This window comes from Lemur catta, chromosome 3 (genome assembly GCF_020740605.2).
Source record: "Lemur catta isolate mLemCat1 chromosome 3, mLemCat1.pri, whole genome shotgun sequence".
Classification (NCBI taxonomy): Eukaryota; Metazoa; Chordata; class Mammalia; order Primates; family Lemuridae; genus Lemur; species Lemur catta.
The window spans coordinates 37,471,403-37,488,477 of record NC_059130.1 but is presented as its reverse complement, the minus strand read 5'-3'; the positions used below and the strand labels follow the sequence as shown (position 1 = coordinate 37,488,477).

Below are 17,075 nucleotides of genomic sequence, written 5' to 3'. Positions count from 1 at the left end.
CAGAAACCTGTCACTTTAGGGGAAACAACAAACAGTATTTATTACTAATGGCAAAATTGAAGACTACAAGCAAAAATTAGAATTCTGGAAAACTGACATCTGCCACCTTGAGATTGACAGCTTCCCGGTAGTAAGTACTTAAAGTCTCTCCTGATGAGATCAAGGCTTTTCCAAAGATTGATGAAGGTGATTTTTTTGATATTGTATAATGAAAAGTGTCAACATTTGAAACATCTGCAAATCTGAGTGAACCAGCATTTTCTAAGTGGTCAGCGCATGATATTTATAAACTCATGCATATGGAGTGAGACATCCACTCAAAGGACAAGGTGGACCATGATTTTTAATGTAACAGAATATGAAAATTTCATTGTGGTTTCAGATTACTAACTTTTAAAAGGCAACTGTTGGTCAGGTTCTGGTATAGTGTTAAAGAATATCCATAATTATTTGAAAATGCTGTTACAATACTCTTCGCTTTTCCAACTACATATCCATGAGTCCAGATTTTCTTCATAGACATATATCAACCAGAAAAATATAAAGCGATAGATTGAATATAGAAACCGATCTAAGAACCCAGTTGTCTATTCAGCCAGACTTTAAAGAGATTTGCAAAAATGTGCAACAGTGTTATTTTTATAATTTTTTTTTGTTTTGGAAAATAGTTACATTTCTTTAAAATTGTGTTATTTATATTAACATGCAATAGTTGTGTTGTTTTTATTGTTAAATGGATACATAATTTTAAAAATTCTGTTTTAATTTCCAATATGGTAAATATTGATATAACCCACATAAACAAAAAGTCTTTTAAGTCCTTAATAATTTTAAAGAGTCTAAAAGGATCCTGAGATCAAAAAATTTGAAAACTGCTGGTCTACAGAATAATATTCAGTTTTGGAGATATGCTTTCCAAAGAGATCTTTTGACTTACCTCTGATTCTTTTTAATGTTTCTGAAATTATTTAATTTTTATAATGAGGCCAGCATTTAATGTTCTCAGTATCCTCATAGGACTGGGACAGAGCAAATCTAAAATTGTTTCCAATTTTGCTGTTAAGATTCCTCATTGTGATTCTAAGTTAGTTATCTTCTTCTCTAGTGAATTTTAGGTAATAAAAATAATTGGAAGTCAGAAATTAGCAGTAAGTCACTAGAGCAAAAAATAAAGATTAATAGAACTGGTAAGGTGAAAGAGGACAAAAATCTGAGCTTTTCCTCTTAATATAGTCACGGTATATGAGCCTTGCTTCATGGAAATGAGGACATAATAGAATGAATAAATTAAATCTATGGGTTATTTTAAAATCTTATTTTATTGCTTAAAATGCCTTTGAAACCTTAACCCAGAAGTGCCAAAAAGGAACAAAAGCCAGCACTTTTTTTTTTCTTCCTGTTTTCCTTGGTATATATTCTTATAAAATGATCAAAAAGTGGGCATTAGGGGAAAAAAACCCACAAAGCTGTGAAATCTATAAGATGGCTAACCAATATCTCAATTTAGACAGAATTTTAAAAAATGTAGAAGTACTGCTCCCTATTTCATTGCTCTGTATTTCTTCCTGTGTTTGGCACTAGAGAGGGGGTGGTTCAGGGTCCCAAAGTGCTTTTTGAAACATTGTCTTGTTTTCTCAATAGCTTGAAGAAACCAGACCAAAGTTCAGGTTAGACAAAGGGAGAACATTAGACAGTGAGGCTAAAGAAAGTGACTCAGGACCACAGAGAGAGGAGAATTTAGGTTTTCTTAAATTCAGTATTGATACAGATTTATATTTTATCAGGAAACCTGGTTTATGCTATAAATGTGGTATTTTGTATTCTGATTTTTACGGGCAGGATCTATCAATGGCTTCCTGCTTTAGTATAGATCATAAAATTACAGTGGGCAGTTTAGGTGACCCATGGCTAACTTATGTAATAAAGTTAGTTATTTGAAAGAAAACTTGTCTAGACCACAAAACCACCATATTTCCACATAATTTAGGTACATCCCTTTCTGTTGATGTCGCCTTGGGTATTTGACTCTAAAAATAGGCCTGCATTGTAGTAAAAATCTACCTTGCATTTTTGTCCAGATTGTGTGAAGAAAATCAGTTTTGATATAGCTTTTAAATATAGGCAAGAATATCCTATATGTGCACGAAATTGGTAAAATCAGTTTCTTTAAAGTTTTTTGTGATAATTTTGAGACATTTTGAAGTCAAAAGAAACCTTCAGAATAATTTAAGATGGAAGGAAGAGAGGGGGAGATGACCTGCGTGGATGGAGACACCGGGGATGGCAGCATAGTGCAAAGGGACAGAAGCAGGGACATAAGGGGGAATAAGAAAAACCAGGAAACTCCTAAGAATTAGCACGTGTCTGGCCAAACCTTAGTAACCTCTTTGGCTCTTGGACCTTGAATTATCTTTGGGGGAGTTTATAAACTCCCCAAAACATGCAGAACACATGTTTAGATAGAGAGGATGGAAAGTTGAGCCAGAAGAAATAATGAAGATAATGCAGAACTCTAGCTATAATTATGCATATTTGGGTAATTATAGTATAAGACATCTAAATCGGTTGGATTTACTTGAAGTCAATACCAGTAATCCCGGTCATCCTGTGACAAAAGACAGAAAGTCTGCAGAAAGCAAAGATTGTGTAAAACACTTATCTAATAGATAAGTATCATAGTGTTACTTACCATTTACAACTCTCCTGCCCTCATGGGTGTTTGCTTTCTAATCTCTTCAGCTTGAGTTACTCCCCTAGCATGATAACTAAATAGTAATAAATAATGCATTTTAAGTAATCCCTACAGTATATTCCTGAGAGGAATTAGTCCTTCATGGCTAAAGAACTTTTAATATATATTGAACTGTCGTAAAAGCCTTATTGAATGGATCTAATGTGTACTTATTATTAAGATACACTCCAAGTTTTACGATGGCCCAAATAAGTGAATAGCTCAAATCAAAAAAATTTAAAGTAACAAAGATGTTAGTAACCACTTGGTATTTTATGAGGAAATGAGACATTTAGGAATTGCTCAGACATTTTGCTTTAATATTCGGTACCTCTACCCCAAAGGGACATGATGGTAGTACATGTAGATCTTTCCTTAAGAAAATTATTTTCTATGTTTTTAAGATCCTACTGGCCTCTAGTGGTAATATGATGCTAATGTTTAAACATTTCCAGTTTTTAGGAGGGTGAAGCCATTTTGAAGACATAGTCTGCCAGTAACTTCACTCTCATTCTCAAAGTGTACATGTAACATCATCTTCCTCCTAAAAATTAGAGGCTATATCTTTTGTTCCTGTGTCTGATTCACCCATACCTCTTTATTTTGAGTGATATTGTTCTAGCCCTGAAGCAGCCTCCCATGATTTTAGTGTGTATATTCAGTGGTTATTACTATGTCCAGTTTGTACTAACAGTTCTTCCCAGGGATTTCAGCCCTCTCCTCTGTAGATTGTAGGGCCAATTTTTCCTTATTCTGTACATAACAGTTTTTATTTTCTTAAGAGGAAGTTTTCAGTTTACCAGTGAGATTCATGTTTAGACTCACCTCTTTATTAATCTGATTTTGAAAAATCTTACATTTGAAATTGATAATGATTTGTTACTTTTGTTTTTCTCTTTTGTCACACAGATGTGAAAGGGCCTCCTACCCATCGTCTGTCTTGTGGCCAGTCGCCCTACACGGAGACCACAGCATGGGAGCGGAAGTACTGCATCCTCACAGACAGCCAGCTGGTTTTGCTCAACAAGGAGAAGGAGGTGAGATAGACATTAATGAGAAAAGTTACTTTCCTTTTCTGAGTAAATTCCTAAAATTGCCTCGTTTTTATCTTCATTTTGATAAGTTACACTATAAAAATAGAGGCTTGATAAGTTATAAGCTGTAGATAAGTCTAAAGGGTTGTTAATGTCATAAAGACATGCTATTGCTATGAAGGAGTGACTTTCACAAGATGGGGTGGATTTTTAACTAAGGAACAATAAAAGAGATATTGAGTCAAATTGAGGAATTTGGAGTGAAAAGAGGTTAGATTGTATAGATCTGGCTCTGAAAATGGTCTAAGGGGGCTATTGGAAATGATATCAGTCTAGTTCTTAGCAAAAACAAATGGCATTAATTGGAATAATTGAAAGAGATTTAATGAAGGGATTATTTACAGCTGCATGGATGGCATAAAGGCCCCATCAAAGGGTAGGGAACTGCCCATGAACTAGCAACAGCAGAAAACAGGTATCACCGAGATCTTCAGGACAAGGGAAGGAAGCAATGTTTCTGGAACCTAGAGAAAAGGGAGGTAAGGATCCACAGTTGAGAATTAAGAAATGTGTTTCCTGTTCATTGCTTCTTCTGGATTTGCTTTTCAGGAATGATGACTTACTGAATGGATATTCTACCTACATCGTTCTAGTTACTTACATATTTTTGCATGAGAGGGCTGTATGACGGTTGCTGTGGTCATACACAAAAGAACACAGCCCCTACCAAAACAAAAATGGCCAATAGGGAGGAGGTAAGAGAGAATAAACACCCCAGCTCTCTTCTCATGCCTTCTGATTTCTTGCCAGGGTTACCTATTGGCTAAATCTAACCTGAAGGCAGGAAAAGATGGCTTTTGATGTGTTCTATAGAGGTCAGCTTCCTGAAAACACGTAAAAAGGGAGAGAAAGAAGGGCAGAGAGTAGAGGAGATGGAGATGTGGAGAGGTAGACAGAATGTAACCAGCACAGACATCTAGTTCTAGGTACTCTTTCTCATTCCTCTAAATTAAAAGCCTCTTAAACTTATCACATACTATTCCTACTTTACTCCTCAAACTATTAAAGTTTACAAATCCTTCCATATCCAAATCATTCATTTGTTTACTCTGGTGTTTAATCAAATTGTTGATATAATTCTGGTTTGGTAGGGCCATAAAACCATCCTACTCCCAACTTCTACCATACAAAAATATAAGAGAATGTGACCTTGACAAAGAAGAGGGTTAACGAGAAAGAAGACAAAAAAGGATATGATTCAATGAAAGAGAAAGATTAACTGCCAATTATATAAATATTTTCTGCCTCTGATGTCCTCTCCTTCATCCAGCCTTCATCCCATAGTCAATCATTTTAATTACTCCCTTACATACTATTTCCTTGCTCTTTTCTTGCTTCATCATACACAATTGGCAAGGTGATAGCTCAGTGACAGTTGTGATAGCTAACAGTGACAGATATCAGCGATAGCTCCTCAGCAAATCTGCCCTGCGTCCATGCAGCCTAGTGTGTCTAGAGAAAATCACACCACCACTCTGGTCTTTGAACTAATAGCTGCACACCTCATGTGAGCCCTTAGTGCTGCTTGACAATCACGAAACACTTTGCTAGTTCAACTACTGTCCCGCTCTCCTGGACTAGTGCTTCTCAGTCTTCTGTGGTATAGTACCAGTTCCCGCCCACCCCTCTGTCCTCCGCCTCCACAAGATCAAGAAAATACAATAAAGTGAATTGTTATGAAATTTTAAAAAACAAAAAAATACAAGCCCAAATTTTTATTAGATTTAACAGACATGAAATTACAATTCAATAAATATACTCAGCATAATCATAATATATGAAAAGAAGGAATATAATTACAAAAATTGCATATGTTCGTGGAAAGTAGGCTCCACAATGAGACAAATCCACTGATTACACCTAGCATGCTGCTTCTCAATTTCTGTACTATTTTGTTTATCGTGGAATAGTAACAAACAATTTATAAAACAGAACAGGATCTTTAATGACACTTTGAGTAGCACAATCCAAAATTATTTCTAAGATGATTTTTTTCATACTTTTTCCTGTCTCCTCAAACCTCCAATCTCTTCTTTATTATCCTCACTTGAGCTGATTCCTTTGCTTATTGCTTCACTGAGAAAATTGAAGCACTCAGAAGAGAACATCTGCATACTCCATTACTGTATCTACCTAACAGCAGCTGTTTCCTTATATCCTGGGCTGCCTCCTTTATCTACGGTTGAACTGTCCACTATCCTATCATCAGCCCCTCTGCTTGGGACCATTCCATTATTTTTTGCCTATTCAACGATTTACCAGTAGCAATTCTCCCCTACCTTTTTTTACATCTGCAGTCTTTTGCTCTCCACCAGATCATTTCCCACCAGCATGCTGTTATTTTCCTTACCTGAAAAAAAAAAAAAGGCTGTATTAACCTCACTTGTACCTCCAGTAATCACCCCTTTGCCTTTTTCCCTTTATAGCAAAAATTCTTGAACCTTCTAAACTCACTGTCTCTAATTTCTATCCTTTTGTTCTCTCTTAAACATACTCCAGTCAGACCCTTACCTATACCACTCTGCCAAACTACTCCTGTTAAGCTCACTGGCAACCTCCACAGTGCTAAATTCAGTGGTCAATTCTCAGTTCTCATCTTTACTTAATATGTTAGTGGCATTTAATACGTCAGATTACTCATTGCTTCTCCTGAAATCACTTTCTTTACTTGGTTTCCCTGACCCTATGCTCTTTTTGTTTTCCTCCTGCCTCTCTGACAGTTCCTTCTATGTCTCTTTACAGATTTCTCTTCTCTCCAAATCTTAACATGGGAGTTCAGCTACACAGTTCAGTTCTTGGACCTCCCTTCCTTAGGGATCTCATCCAATCTTATGACTTTAAATATCCTCTAATGCTGATGATTCCTGATTTTATATCTATACCTGTACATCTCTCTTTTCTGTACTCATATATCCATCTGCCCATGACAAATCTTCACTTGGATATGTAAGGGTCATCTCCAACATGCTCCATATGGAGGCCATAGTCTTTGCTTCCAAACTTACCAGAAGTCAGTCTCATCTCCATTAATGGCAACTCCACCCTTCCAGATTTCAAAGCCAAAAACTTCCCCAACTCACTATGTTCCACACATAGTGGCTTTGTCACTATTTCTTGAATACATCAGGCATATTCCTCCCTAAGGCCTTAGTCCTGGCTTTTCTTTCTGCATGGAACAGCCTTCCCTCAGATAGTTGCATGGCTCAGTTTCTCATCTCCTTCATCTCTTTGCTTACATACCATCTACTCAGTAAGCCCAACCCTCACTACCCTATTTTAAATCGCAACTGCTCCCCACATCTCTATCCAGAACTTCTGATCTAATTGCCTGGCTAACTTTTTTTTTCTGTAGCATTTGCCACCTTCCAAATGCTATATAACTTATTATATTTACTGTCTTCTTCTACTGGAATGTAAGCTTTGAAGCAAAGACTTTGTCTATTTTGTTCAGAGATGTATACCCCAGGGCTTAGAACAATTCTTGACACATAGGAAACTCTCAGTAAGTATATGTTTAATGAATGTTGCAAGAGCCAAATTATAAACTTTTATTCCTGAATGTTCATTTTCTTAATAAAAGTTTGAGAGGAGATATCTTCCATTTTTTTTCTGTAAATCTACCGAGAACATGAAACTTGATTCCCTATTTTTTTCTAAAACTAGATAATAAAAAGAAGAGAAAAATAATCTATAAGGTGCCTTTCCACAGTTGAATATATTATTCCATCTTTATTTATTGAGCATCTATTATGTATGTAGTATTGTATTTGCAGAGATGCACTTTTGTTGGGATACACTGAGGTAAATTAAAAGTTATAACCATTTGGAACTTGATAGAGGTGGTGGTTGCAAAACATTGTGAATGTACTAAGTGCCACTGAATTATTCACTTTAAAATGGTAAACCATGTTATGTGAACTTTGCCTCAATGGTTTTTTTTAAATTATAATATAAGCACAAGGGAAAGATGAACTGAGGTATTGCCTAGGATGGGTTATGGTTTGGTGTGGAGAATGCCAGAAAAGCTTTTACAGAAAAATTTATGCCTGGGCCGTGTCTTAAGGGACAAATTGGAGCTCACCGGGAGGAAAAGAAGGGAAGGACATTCCAAGTGTATATAAGGATACAAAGTTGAGAAACATACATCTCTGGCAAACTGCAAAATGTTCAGAGTTCTTGGAGCGTAGTCTGCAAAAGGAAATGTGATAGCTGGCAAGAACTAGACAATGGAGAGCCTTGAAGGCCATGGTGAGGAGTTTGGACTTTATTCTGGAAATGATCTGGACCAAAGAAAGGCATCTAACAAGGCAATAACATCATCAGATTTGCTTCTTAGGAAAGTAACTCTGTTGATTATGTGGAAAATTGAGTGAAAGGGAGCAGAAGCAAATAGACGAGTTAGGAGATTATTGCAGCAGACCACGTGAGGAATGATGAAGGGATAAGTTTACAAAATAGTTTACAAAAACCCTTTAATATCTCAAGACAAGTGGTTATGTTCTGCCATTATTAAATTAGAAAAATTGAATTAGGTCCCTAGTGGGGGGAAAATGTGAAACCATGGCTATGCCTCCTACTTGAATGATAAGTTTAAAACTCTCTTAATTTCATTACAGGAAAAGATGGGGAATCCATGTTTGTGGAGGGACCAGGATATGGTGTCACTCTTCTGCCTTTCACCCACACTTAAGAATTATAAGGAGTTAGTTAACTCTTAACCTTGGAATTTTGCACTGAATAATTTAGAATTCTTTGAAATGAGTTTAAGAAATTTCCTGCTAAAATTATCTAAAAAGATTGTTTTAATCATGGGGGTGTTTATTGCTGTGTTAAAAAGATTAATTAAAAGGATTCTGTAAGGAGTTTTTTTTACCCCCGAGACAATGTCTTGCTCTGTTGCCCAGGTAGAGGGCAGTAGCATCCTCATAGCTCACCACAACCTCCAACTCCTGCGCTCAAGCCATCCCCCTGCCTCAGCCTCTCCAGTAGCTGGGACTAAGGATTTAAACTCAATCCTTAACCAGGCACTGCTGAAATGTGGGAAGATTATGTTAGTCTAGTATCACTCATGTAGTAAGTCAGGATGTAGGATTTTTTAATGCTGTCTCTTAACTCTTCATGTTTCTCCTCAGAAATTGGGAAAAAGTCATTTGGGGGATATACATGGGAGTGTTAAATACACCAATTACCAATCTGGGAATGTAGCAGAAGGATAGATCTAGGCAGAATGCTGAAAAAGAAGTTTGCCAGGAGTGTCACCTTGAGAGATGACTCATTGGTTCAGTAAACTGCTTCATGCAGACGGTGCCAAGTAGACATTGTTTATGTGTCATGAAATACGCTTCCCTGCCTGGGTGCTGGGAAAGGCCGCACTGGCTTGATACCAGCCCAGTTCAAAGAAGGGATAGGAGGCCCTTTGGTTTCCATTTTGCTTGCAAAAGATAAGACCAAGTAAACTAGAGATTAAGAAGTTGAGGGAAGTGGTAAAGAAGACAAACATGAACCCCTGTGAGGTACAGCCATTATAAAAATACAAAAGAAAGCTGAATTTGTGAGTCTCTTTTGGCAATCATAAGCCATCAGGACAGGGTAGGTTTGATTCCATTTTTCTTAATGCAAACTCTACTTTCTGTATTTGGAATTTTTAAGGCTGGATGTTAGTGTTTGGGGCAGCAAGGCATTTAAAAATGATGAAATTTTAAAGTATTTTAAAACATTTTTCTTGCTTTTAGAAGACAGTATTTATACTCAGATATATTGATGAAAATATGAAACTAGCAGTTAGGCTTTGTGCAAACAGCTAAAAGTTAACTGTTATTTATTGTGGAATAAACTACCTATGGCATCTTTCGTTCAGACCTATTCTCAAGTTATTCAACAGATACATAATGTGCTCCTCTATATGCATTCACTATATTAGGAGTTACAAAGAATAAGACACAGTTCTTAGACAAATAATTTTAAAGTGGCATTTGATAAGTAGCACAAGTAAACTAGATAAAGAGAAAAAAATATATTTATTCTGAAGAACTTTGTTTGGCCTAAATAAGTATGTCATTAAGATGCTACTGGCAATGAGGAATTTCCAAAGGAAGTGTAATAAAAGAAGCGATTTGATCAAAGTTATGTGTTATGAATATTAATTAATATGTAGGACATATTGGAAGAGGGAGAGATAGGAAGGAGACAGACCAATTAGGAAACTATCATTCCTCAGCTCGAAAAGCTGGAGTGGGTTCCCGATGCTCCCTGAATTATGCATGGCCTGGTATTCAGGCCCTCCCCACATGCTCATACTATATTTTGGTGTTCTATCCTTCTTCTCCCTCTTAAGAGGCTCTAGCTAAATTGTTCCAAAACAAAACAAAAAAAGCCATATGCTTCAAGGCTGATGTTATGCTTTTTCCTTAGTCTAAAATGGCCCCTGTCTCCACCTGTCAAACATTTATTCATTCATTTGTGGGTTGGAGCTATTTTAAGGTTTAGGGATGAATTGATAAGGTACAGGCTGTTAACTCACATGAGATAAGTTACATAAATGAATAATTATAATTCAACATAATAAGCACAGTGATAGAGAAAGATATGTTATTGGGGGAACCAAGGGAAGGTGTACCTTAACCTTTACTTAGGGGATTGGTACAGGGGGAGGATTCCTAGAAGAGACAATGCCTATTCTAAGCCTTAGGATGAATAGGGGTTTACCTGGCAGGTATAGAGTAGAAAAGAAAGCAAGGGAAAACATTTCAGGCTGAGAGAACAAACACAGCAACAGCACTGAACTCTAAAATAGGAAATATGTTAAAGAAATACAGGCAATTTGGTCTTCATAGAGTCTGAAGCTGAACACAAAGACAAAGACAGTGGCTAGATTGTGGAAAACCTGGCATACTATGTTAGGGAGCTTGCAATTTACTCTGTAGGATAGTAGTTTTTAAACCCTCTTTTAGCAGAAGGACACTTTCTTTATGGAAAAGCTTATACAGAAGCTCTATACAATAGAATAACTCAGAATTATGTTCTAGTTGAAGGAGAGTTATACCTCTCCCCACCCCTCAACCTCTACATACTTCCACCAACAAACATACCACTGCCCTTTGAAAACCACTGCTAGAGGAAAGGAGAACCACTGCAGGGCTTTAAGCTCCAGAATTACATGATCTATTTGCATTTTGGAAATACTCTCGTAACTATTTAAAGGATAGGTTTAAGGGGCAGAATGTCAGAGGTAGATACCAGTGAGAAACTGTTGCAGGTGTTTGGATAAGAGATCATAGGAGGCTTTTGGCACCAGCTATGATAGAATGACTGGTACAAGATTAGCCCTCCCACTGTGAACAACGACAAACAGGCCCCACCGTGTGTGTGTGTGTGTGTGTGTGTGTGTGTGTGTGTGTGTGTGTGTGTGTGTGTGTATTTTATATATATATATATATAGAGAGAGAGAGAGAGAGAGAGAGCGTGAGCACACGCATACACACAAGCAAGCACACAGCCATTTTCAGGCATTGGACAATAGGCAGCCTAACACTGTGATGGTCCTCGATGTCCCAGGTGTCTGTAGTCTGGAGTATAGGCTAGGCAGAATACAGTGGTCTCTGAGCTGAGGAGGCAGAGAACAGAATTCTGCATCTGAAAGGGCTGGAATCTGCTGGGCAGGATACCAGAGAGTCTGTGGCCAAGGGCTGGCCTGCACATGTGCGGGGGAAAAACTGAACACGTTTTCCCGAGAGCAACTGAAATGCTGAGAACAGTAGAGATACTAGTGATCATGCTGAACAGTGACAGAGGCCTGCCCCAACCAGTGGCAGACCTCTTTAAAACTTACTGCCCCAAGAATCCAGCTGACGCACCAGAAAGATCAGACCTCAAAAATGCAGAAATTGAGGATTAGTGAAGCTAGGTGATTTATGTATACCTCCACACTTAGTATTGATGGCTGAGGATTAACACGTGAATAATTAGAGCTGGAGATACTGAGTGTAGTTCAATTCTCAACTTTGTGTGTTTGGAATGTCTAGGAGTGGCCTAAGCATTGGTGTTTTTTAAAGTTCCCCTAGATGATTATAATTTGCAGCCAAGGTTGAGAACCTCTATTATAGGTTATAGATGGCACTTTGGGATGCTTAGCCATGATAGGAAGGAGAGAAAACGACACCTTAAAGCAGTGGCTCTCAAAAATCAGTTGGAGGTTTTTAAAACTGTGGTCCCCAGCCCCCAGGCTGTGTACTGGTACCAGTCCGAGGCCTGTTAGGAACTGGGCCACACAGCAGGAGGTGAGCGGCAGGCGGTGTGAACCCTACTGGGATCTAGGTTGCAGCTGCTTATGAGAATCTAATGCCTGATGATCTGAGGTGGAGCTGAGGCGGTGATACTACTAGCACTGGGGAATAGCTGCAAATACAGATTAGCAGAAAGGTTTGACTGCACAATAAATGTAATACACTTGAATCATCCCCAAACCATCCCCTTCCACGCTGGCCCCAGTCCATGGAAAAATTGTCTTCCATGAAACCAGTCCCTGGTACCAAAAAGGCAGTGATACTACTAGCACTGGGGAACAGCTGCAAATACAGATTAGCAGAAAGGTTTGACTGCACAATAAATGTAATACGCTTGAATCATCCCCAAACCATCCCCTTCCACGCTGGCCTCAGTCCATGGAAAAATTGTCTTCCATGAAACCAGTCCCTGATACCAAAAAGGTTGGGGACTGCTATGTTAAAACAGATTGCTGAACTTCACCTCCAAAGTTTCTGATTTAGAAGGTCTGGGGGGTGGGGCCTGAGAATGTACTTTTTTAACAGGTTCCCAGGTGATGCTGATGCTGCTGGCACCTGGACCATATTTGTTTTGAGAACCACTGCTGTAAGGCAATAAGAAAGTTGAGGAATTTTTTCTCTTTTAAGAAGATTTAAAAATTATTTAAAGGATATCATAGACTTGAGCATCTTTTAGCATTCTTTTTTTAAAATTATTTTAAATAACTTAGTTAGAGATGGTGTCTCGCTATGTCACCCAGGCTGCTCACTAACTCCTGGTCTCAAGCCATCCTCCAATCTCCCAAGTAGCTGGGACTACAGACGTGAGCCTTTTTAACATTCTTTAGGAAAAGAAATAGAAGAGCTTTCTGATGCTAGTTAGCAAAATCTTGATTTCCTGTACTTGACTATTTAATCTGTATGGGCTCAGATTAAAAGTGAAATTAATTTCCATTTGATTCTAAACAATATGAAAGGCGATTTTGCAGAAAATATATGAGTATGTGTGTGTATCTATTATGCATGCCACATTGCTCTTCCATTGTCATGGATGGGGTGACTTGGAATTAACAAAGACTAGGAGCCAGAGATCCAGTTGGAATTTGTTAACAGGTCATAGATACCTGAGAAATCATTTATTCCTTACAGTTTTCCACTTTTGTCATCTAAAATGGAATGAAATTAAAGTGCTCAATTATTTTTTTCTCATTGAGGCAAAAGAGGACTCGAGCCCAGTACAAGGCCAAAGGAGTTTTAAAAAAACTTTCCTCTCATGTTATACAACTTGGAGGATACACAATTTTTTAAGAGCAATTCAACATAAACAATTATGAACTAGAAAACTAAATTAAGACAATCACAATGGAGAAAATTGCTCTTCTAAAACTGATTCTTTTAGCTGTACACTAAGATTGGTACACTTCAGCTTGGTTCGTTTTAAAGTACTTAAAATATGACCTGTACTATTTGAAAAGAATAGATCAGTATCTTTAAAAAAATGTTTTAAATATCTTAGCTAAGAAGCAATCTGTTATGTTGTAAAAGTAAAATATTCTTAAGAAATGCAGTTTAGAATAAAAGTCAACATTATGTTCTATTATGTCCTGAATGAGGAGTAAGTGCCCTGACCTTTAAAAGTTATTCTTTAGGCCGGGCGCGGTGACTCATGCCTGTAATCCTAGCACTCTGGGAGGCCGAGGCTGGAGGATCACTTGAGCTCAGGAGTTTGAGACCAGCCTCAGCAAGAGCGAGACCCTGTCTCTACTAAATACAGAAAGAAATTAGCCAAACAACTAAAAATAGAAAAAAATTAGCCAGGCATGGTGGTGCATGCCTGTAGTCCCAGCTACTCGGGAGGCTGGGGCAGAAGGCTTGCTTGAGCCCAGGAGTTTGAGGTTGCTGTGAGCTAGGCTGATGCCACGGCACTCTAGCCCAGGCAAGAGAGTGAGACTCTGTCTCAAAAAAAAAAAAAAAAAGAGTGATTCCTTTCATCATATTTTAAGTTTCAGTAGTGGGAAATGAAGAGTCTACATTAAAAATTTGAGAAAATAATTGTGAGTGAATTTCAGGCCCAAATAAGAAGTTTGATATATTCTATTTATCCTCTTGTTAGATACAGTGGAGACAAAGTATAAGGTAATAGAAGCCATTCTTACTTTTTCCTGGATATAACCTTTATAAATTTCCACACAAAATAATTATTCCCTCTTAAAACAGCATAAGAAAATACTATCTTTTTTCCGTATGATTTATACCTTTATTATTTCAGATAATAGACATTTTTAGAACTATTGTCAAAATAGTTATATTTATTTAGATTCAACTGTTTTCTCAAAGACCCAAACTGTTTTTTACAAATTTGTTCTCATTCTTTCTACTTTTAAGACAGGTAGAGGATATATTTTTGCTGTTTTTAATAGCAGATAGCCATTTAAACATCTCAGTGATACTCTTTTAATTATTTAAGTAAAGGTAATAAAATTTCCATTCTGAAAGGGATGAATAACTTAGATTACCATTTGTGAAGTTTTATATTACAGAGTCTTTTATTGATGCTATTTTTTGGTCTCAGCTTATTTTTAGAATTTTACATAATTCTGCCTTTTAATTTTTTGGTGTTCAAAAAGTAACCATAGTCATTATAATGAGGAAATGTGGTAATTTTTGGTCATACAAGGAGTATGAAAATTTTAAGTGCTTATGGGAAGTATTAGGAATTTGCTTTTCACGTTCTCAGTAACAGTGAGAGAACTTTCCTTGCTATCATCTCTTTGACCCCGGTCATTGGAGTTGGATTACTGAGGCAAAGCAGAAGGCATATGCACTTAAGCCTGTATGTGTCCTGGTTTTGCTGATCAGTTGATGTGATACAGGTCCATTCTAATCATTTGGAGAAATAAATCATTCCCTATCTGTAAAAAAGGGGATAATAATAGTGCCTCTCTCATGTCACACATATAAATTCCTTAGACTTGCACATAGTAAGAACCCAATGTTATTATTACTGAAATTTGTTGCAAATAAATTTGGATATTGGAGCCATAAGAAATTAGGAACTACAATTAATTACTGACATATTTGGGCAAACTATTTAACATGTTACCAATACAATTCTTAATTCTAATAAAGGTACATAGTATACTCTCATTTCTAAAAAGTTTTTGGTCATTACCCCCAAACTTAACATTACCAAAAAAAAAAAAGGAAAGAAAAAGAACCCAGAGCCATCCCCATTACTCTACAGTGATAGCCTACTGAGTAAGTTTTAAAATAGTTGTTGGCATTAGAGGTCTTCTTTCCATTCATAGTTCTCATTCCACATATGCAAATAACCACTTGATATGTTTTTAGGATTATAAAAACAATCTCACCTTTGGAAGAAAATATGCCATTTTATGTACGTATCAATACAAATATCTATACAAGTTACCACTGAAAATGTGTTTTATTAACTATGTCTAAGTGCTCGATTCTAAAATTGAAGAAAATTTGGGTGATTTTACTTATTTTACGTAACAAAACCTCCTTCTAAGAGAATTTTGAGGCTAAATCTGTCCGGTCAACTTTTATTTCCATTTACTTTATTACACATTGATCAAAACTGGAGCTTGTGAACCAGATTCTGGCATAGAACCACCTTTTATTCATGTGGGTGTTTTGTTTTCTGAACTCCCAGAGCAGTTACATACCTGGATATGATTTGTATGTACTTCATGTAAGCTAATTTGCATCCTCACCTTTCCTGATCTTCCAGTTGTCTTGTTAAAGGACAGCTTCCTGAAAAGGAGTGGTTATACTTGTATATATTTATTTCTATATTTCTCCTACTTTGCTTATTACACACTCCTGTCTTCATTAACTAAAAACATTATTCAGTCAGAAGGTAGTTATGACGAGTTCACTATTCAGCGTCATCTTTTTCTTTTGGTTAACTAGATACCTGCGGAAGGGGCACAGGAGCAGCAGGCAGATGCCACCAAGGGGCGATGCCTGAGGAGAACTGTCAGCGTCCCTTCCGAGGGTCAGTTTCCTGAGTACCCACCAGAGGGCGCCACTAAACTGGGTAAGCCAATGCTAAAAGGAAAGACTTTCCTAGCTTTTATCCGATAACGTATCGACTTGTTACTGAATGTTACAGTAAAACAAAACATTCTACATTTCTTGTTAAATAAGTGTGTTGAAATTAATACTATGTTAAGAGAGATTTAGCGGTCATTAGAGAATTCTATTTTTTATAACCAAGTGACAGCAGGATTATTTTACAGAGATAAAATTTATCTGAGTGCTAGCAAGGTTGCTGTTTAGTCCTGGGCAAGTTGCATGATGTGTTGTTTCTGGGTTTATTGCTCAGCCCGAGGTTTTGAAAGAGCATCAGGTGATCCTGTTGAAGCACTGAGGCTCCTAAGGGAGCTGGTTGATGTGGAAGCTTAGTATTATTCGATGGTTTAGATGTATCCAGTTCACATAGCTGCTAATGTTGTCTTGTACAATGTAATGTCAGATCAAGCTAATTAGCTGAGCTAATTTTGCATGTCCCACATAAATCATATGCAGTACTGTGGTTGGAGTAGGTGACAGAAGGGAGAAATTAAAGACACCCACTTCCATTATAATGTACTAAAGGAATTAATGTCACTATCAAAGCAGCTAGCTTTTTCCCCATTTCCTACCAAATGTATTCTGTGAGATGTTTTTCATTTTAACACTGGATATTTAAGTAATCAGACTGGTCAGATAATTTTAAGGAAATGTAATTAAGATTAAATAAAATAATGAAGAAATTTGAAAAGTAGGAATTGCTTTAGTGCTTGGCATTATTGTATTATTATTTGCTTAGTGAACTGTATAGACTTTTAGTGATAGACATTTGGTAGGTAGATAAAATAGAATCATTTATTATCTCTATAGTGCTCAATATGGATAATTCTCTGATTTTGGTTGTATTTTCTAAAATCAGGGTTTGGTTTTGGGTTTTGGGGGTGAGGCTGC

General features: G+C 37.0%; 1 protein-coding gene across 3 annotated transcripts in view; it reads left to right on the top strand.

Moving 5' to 3' along the window:
• Nucleotides 1-17,075, top strand: part of RASAL2 (RAS protein activator like 2) — a 358,050-nt gene that overhangs the window by 166,148 nt on the left and 174,827 nt on the right. For all 3 annotated transcript variants that reach the window (XM_045547280.1, XM_045547282.1, XM_045547283.1), the window contains 2 exons: nt 3,641-3,768; nt 16,023-16,149. In XM_045547280.1, coding sequence (XP_045403236.1) covers nt 3,641-3,768; nt 16,023-16,149 — 255 coding nt within the window. The remainder of the gene's footprint in view (nt 1-3,640; nt 3,769-16,022; nt 16,150-17,075) is intronic.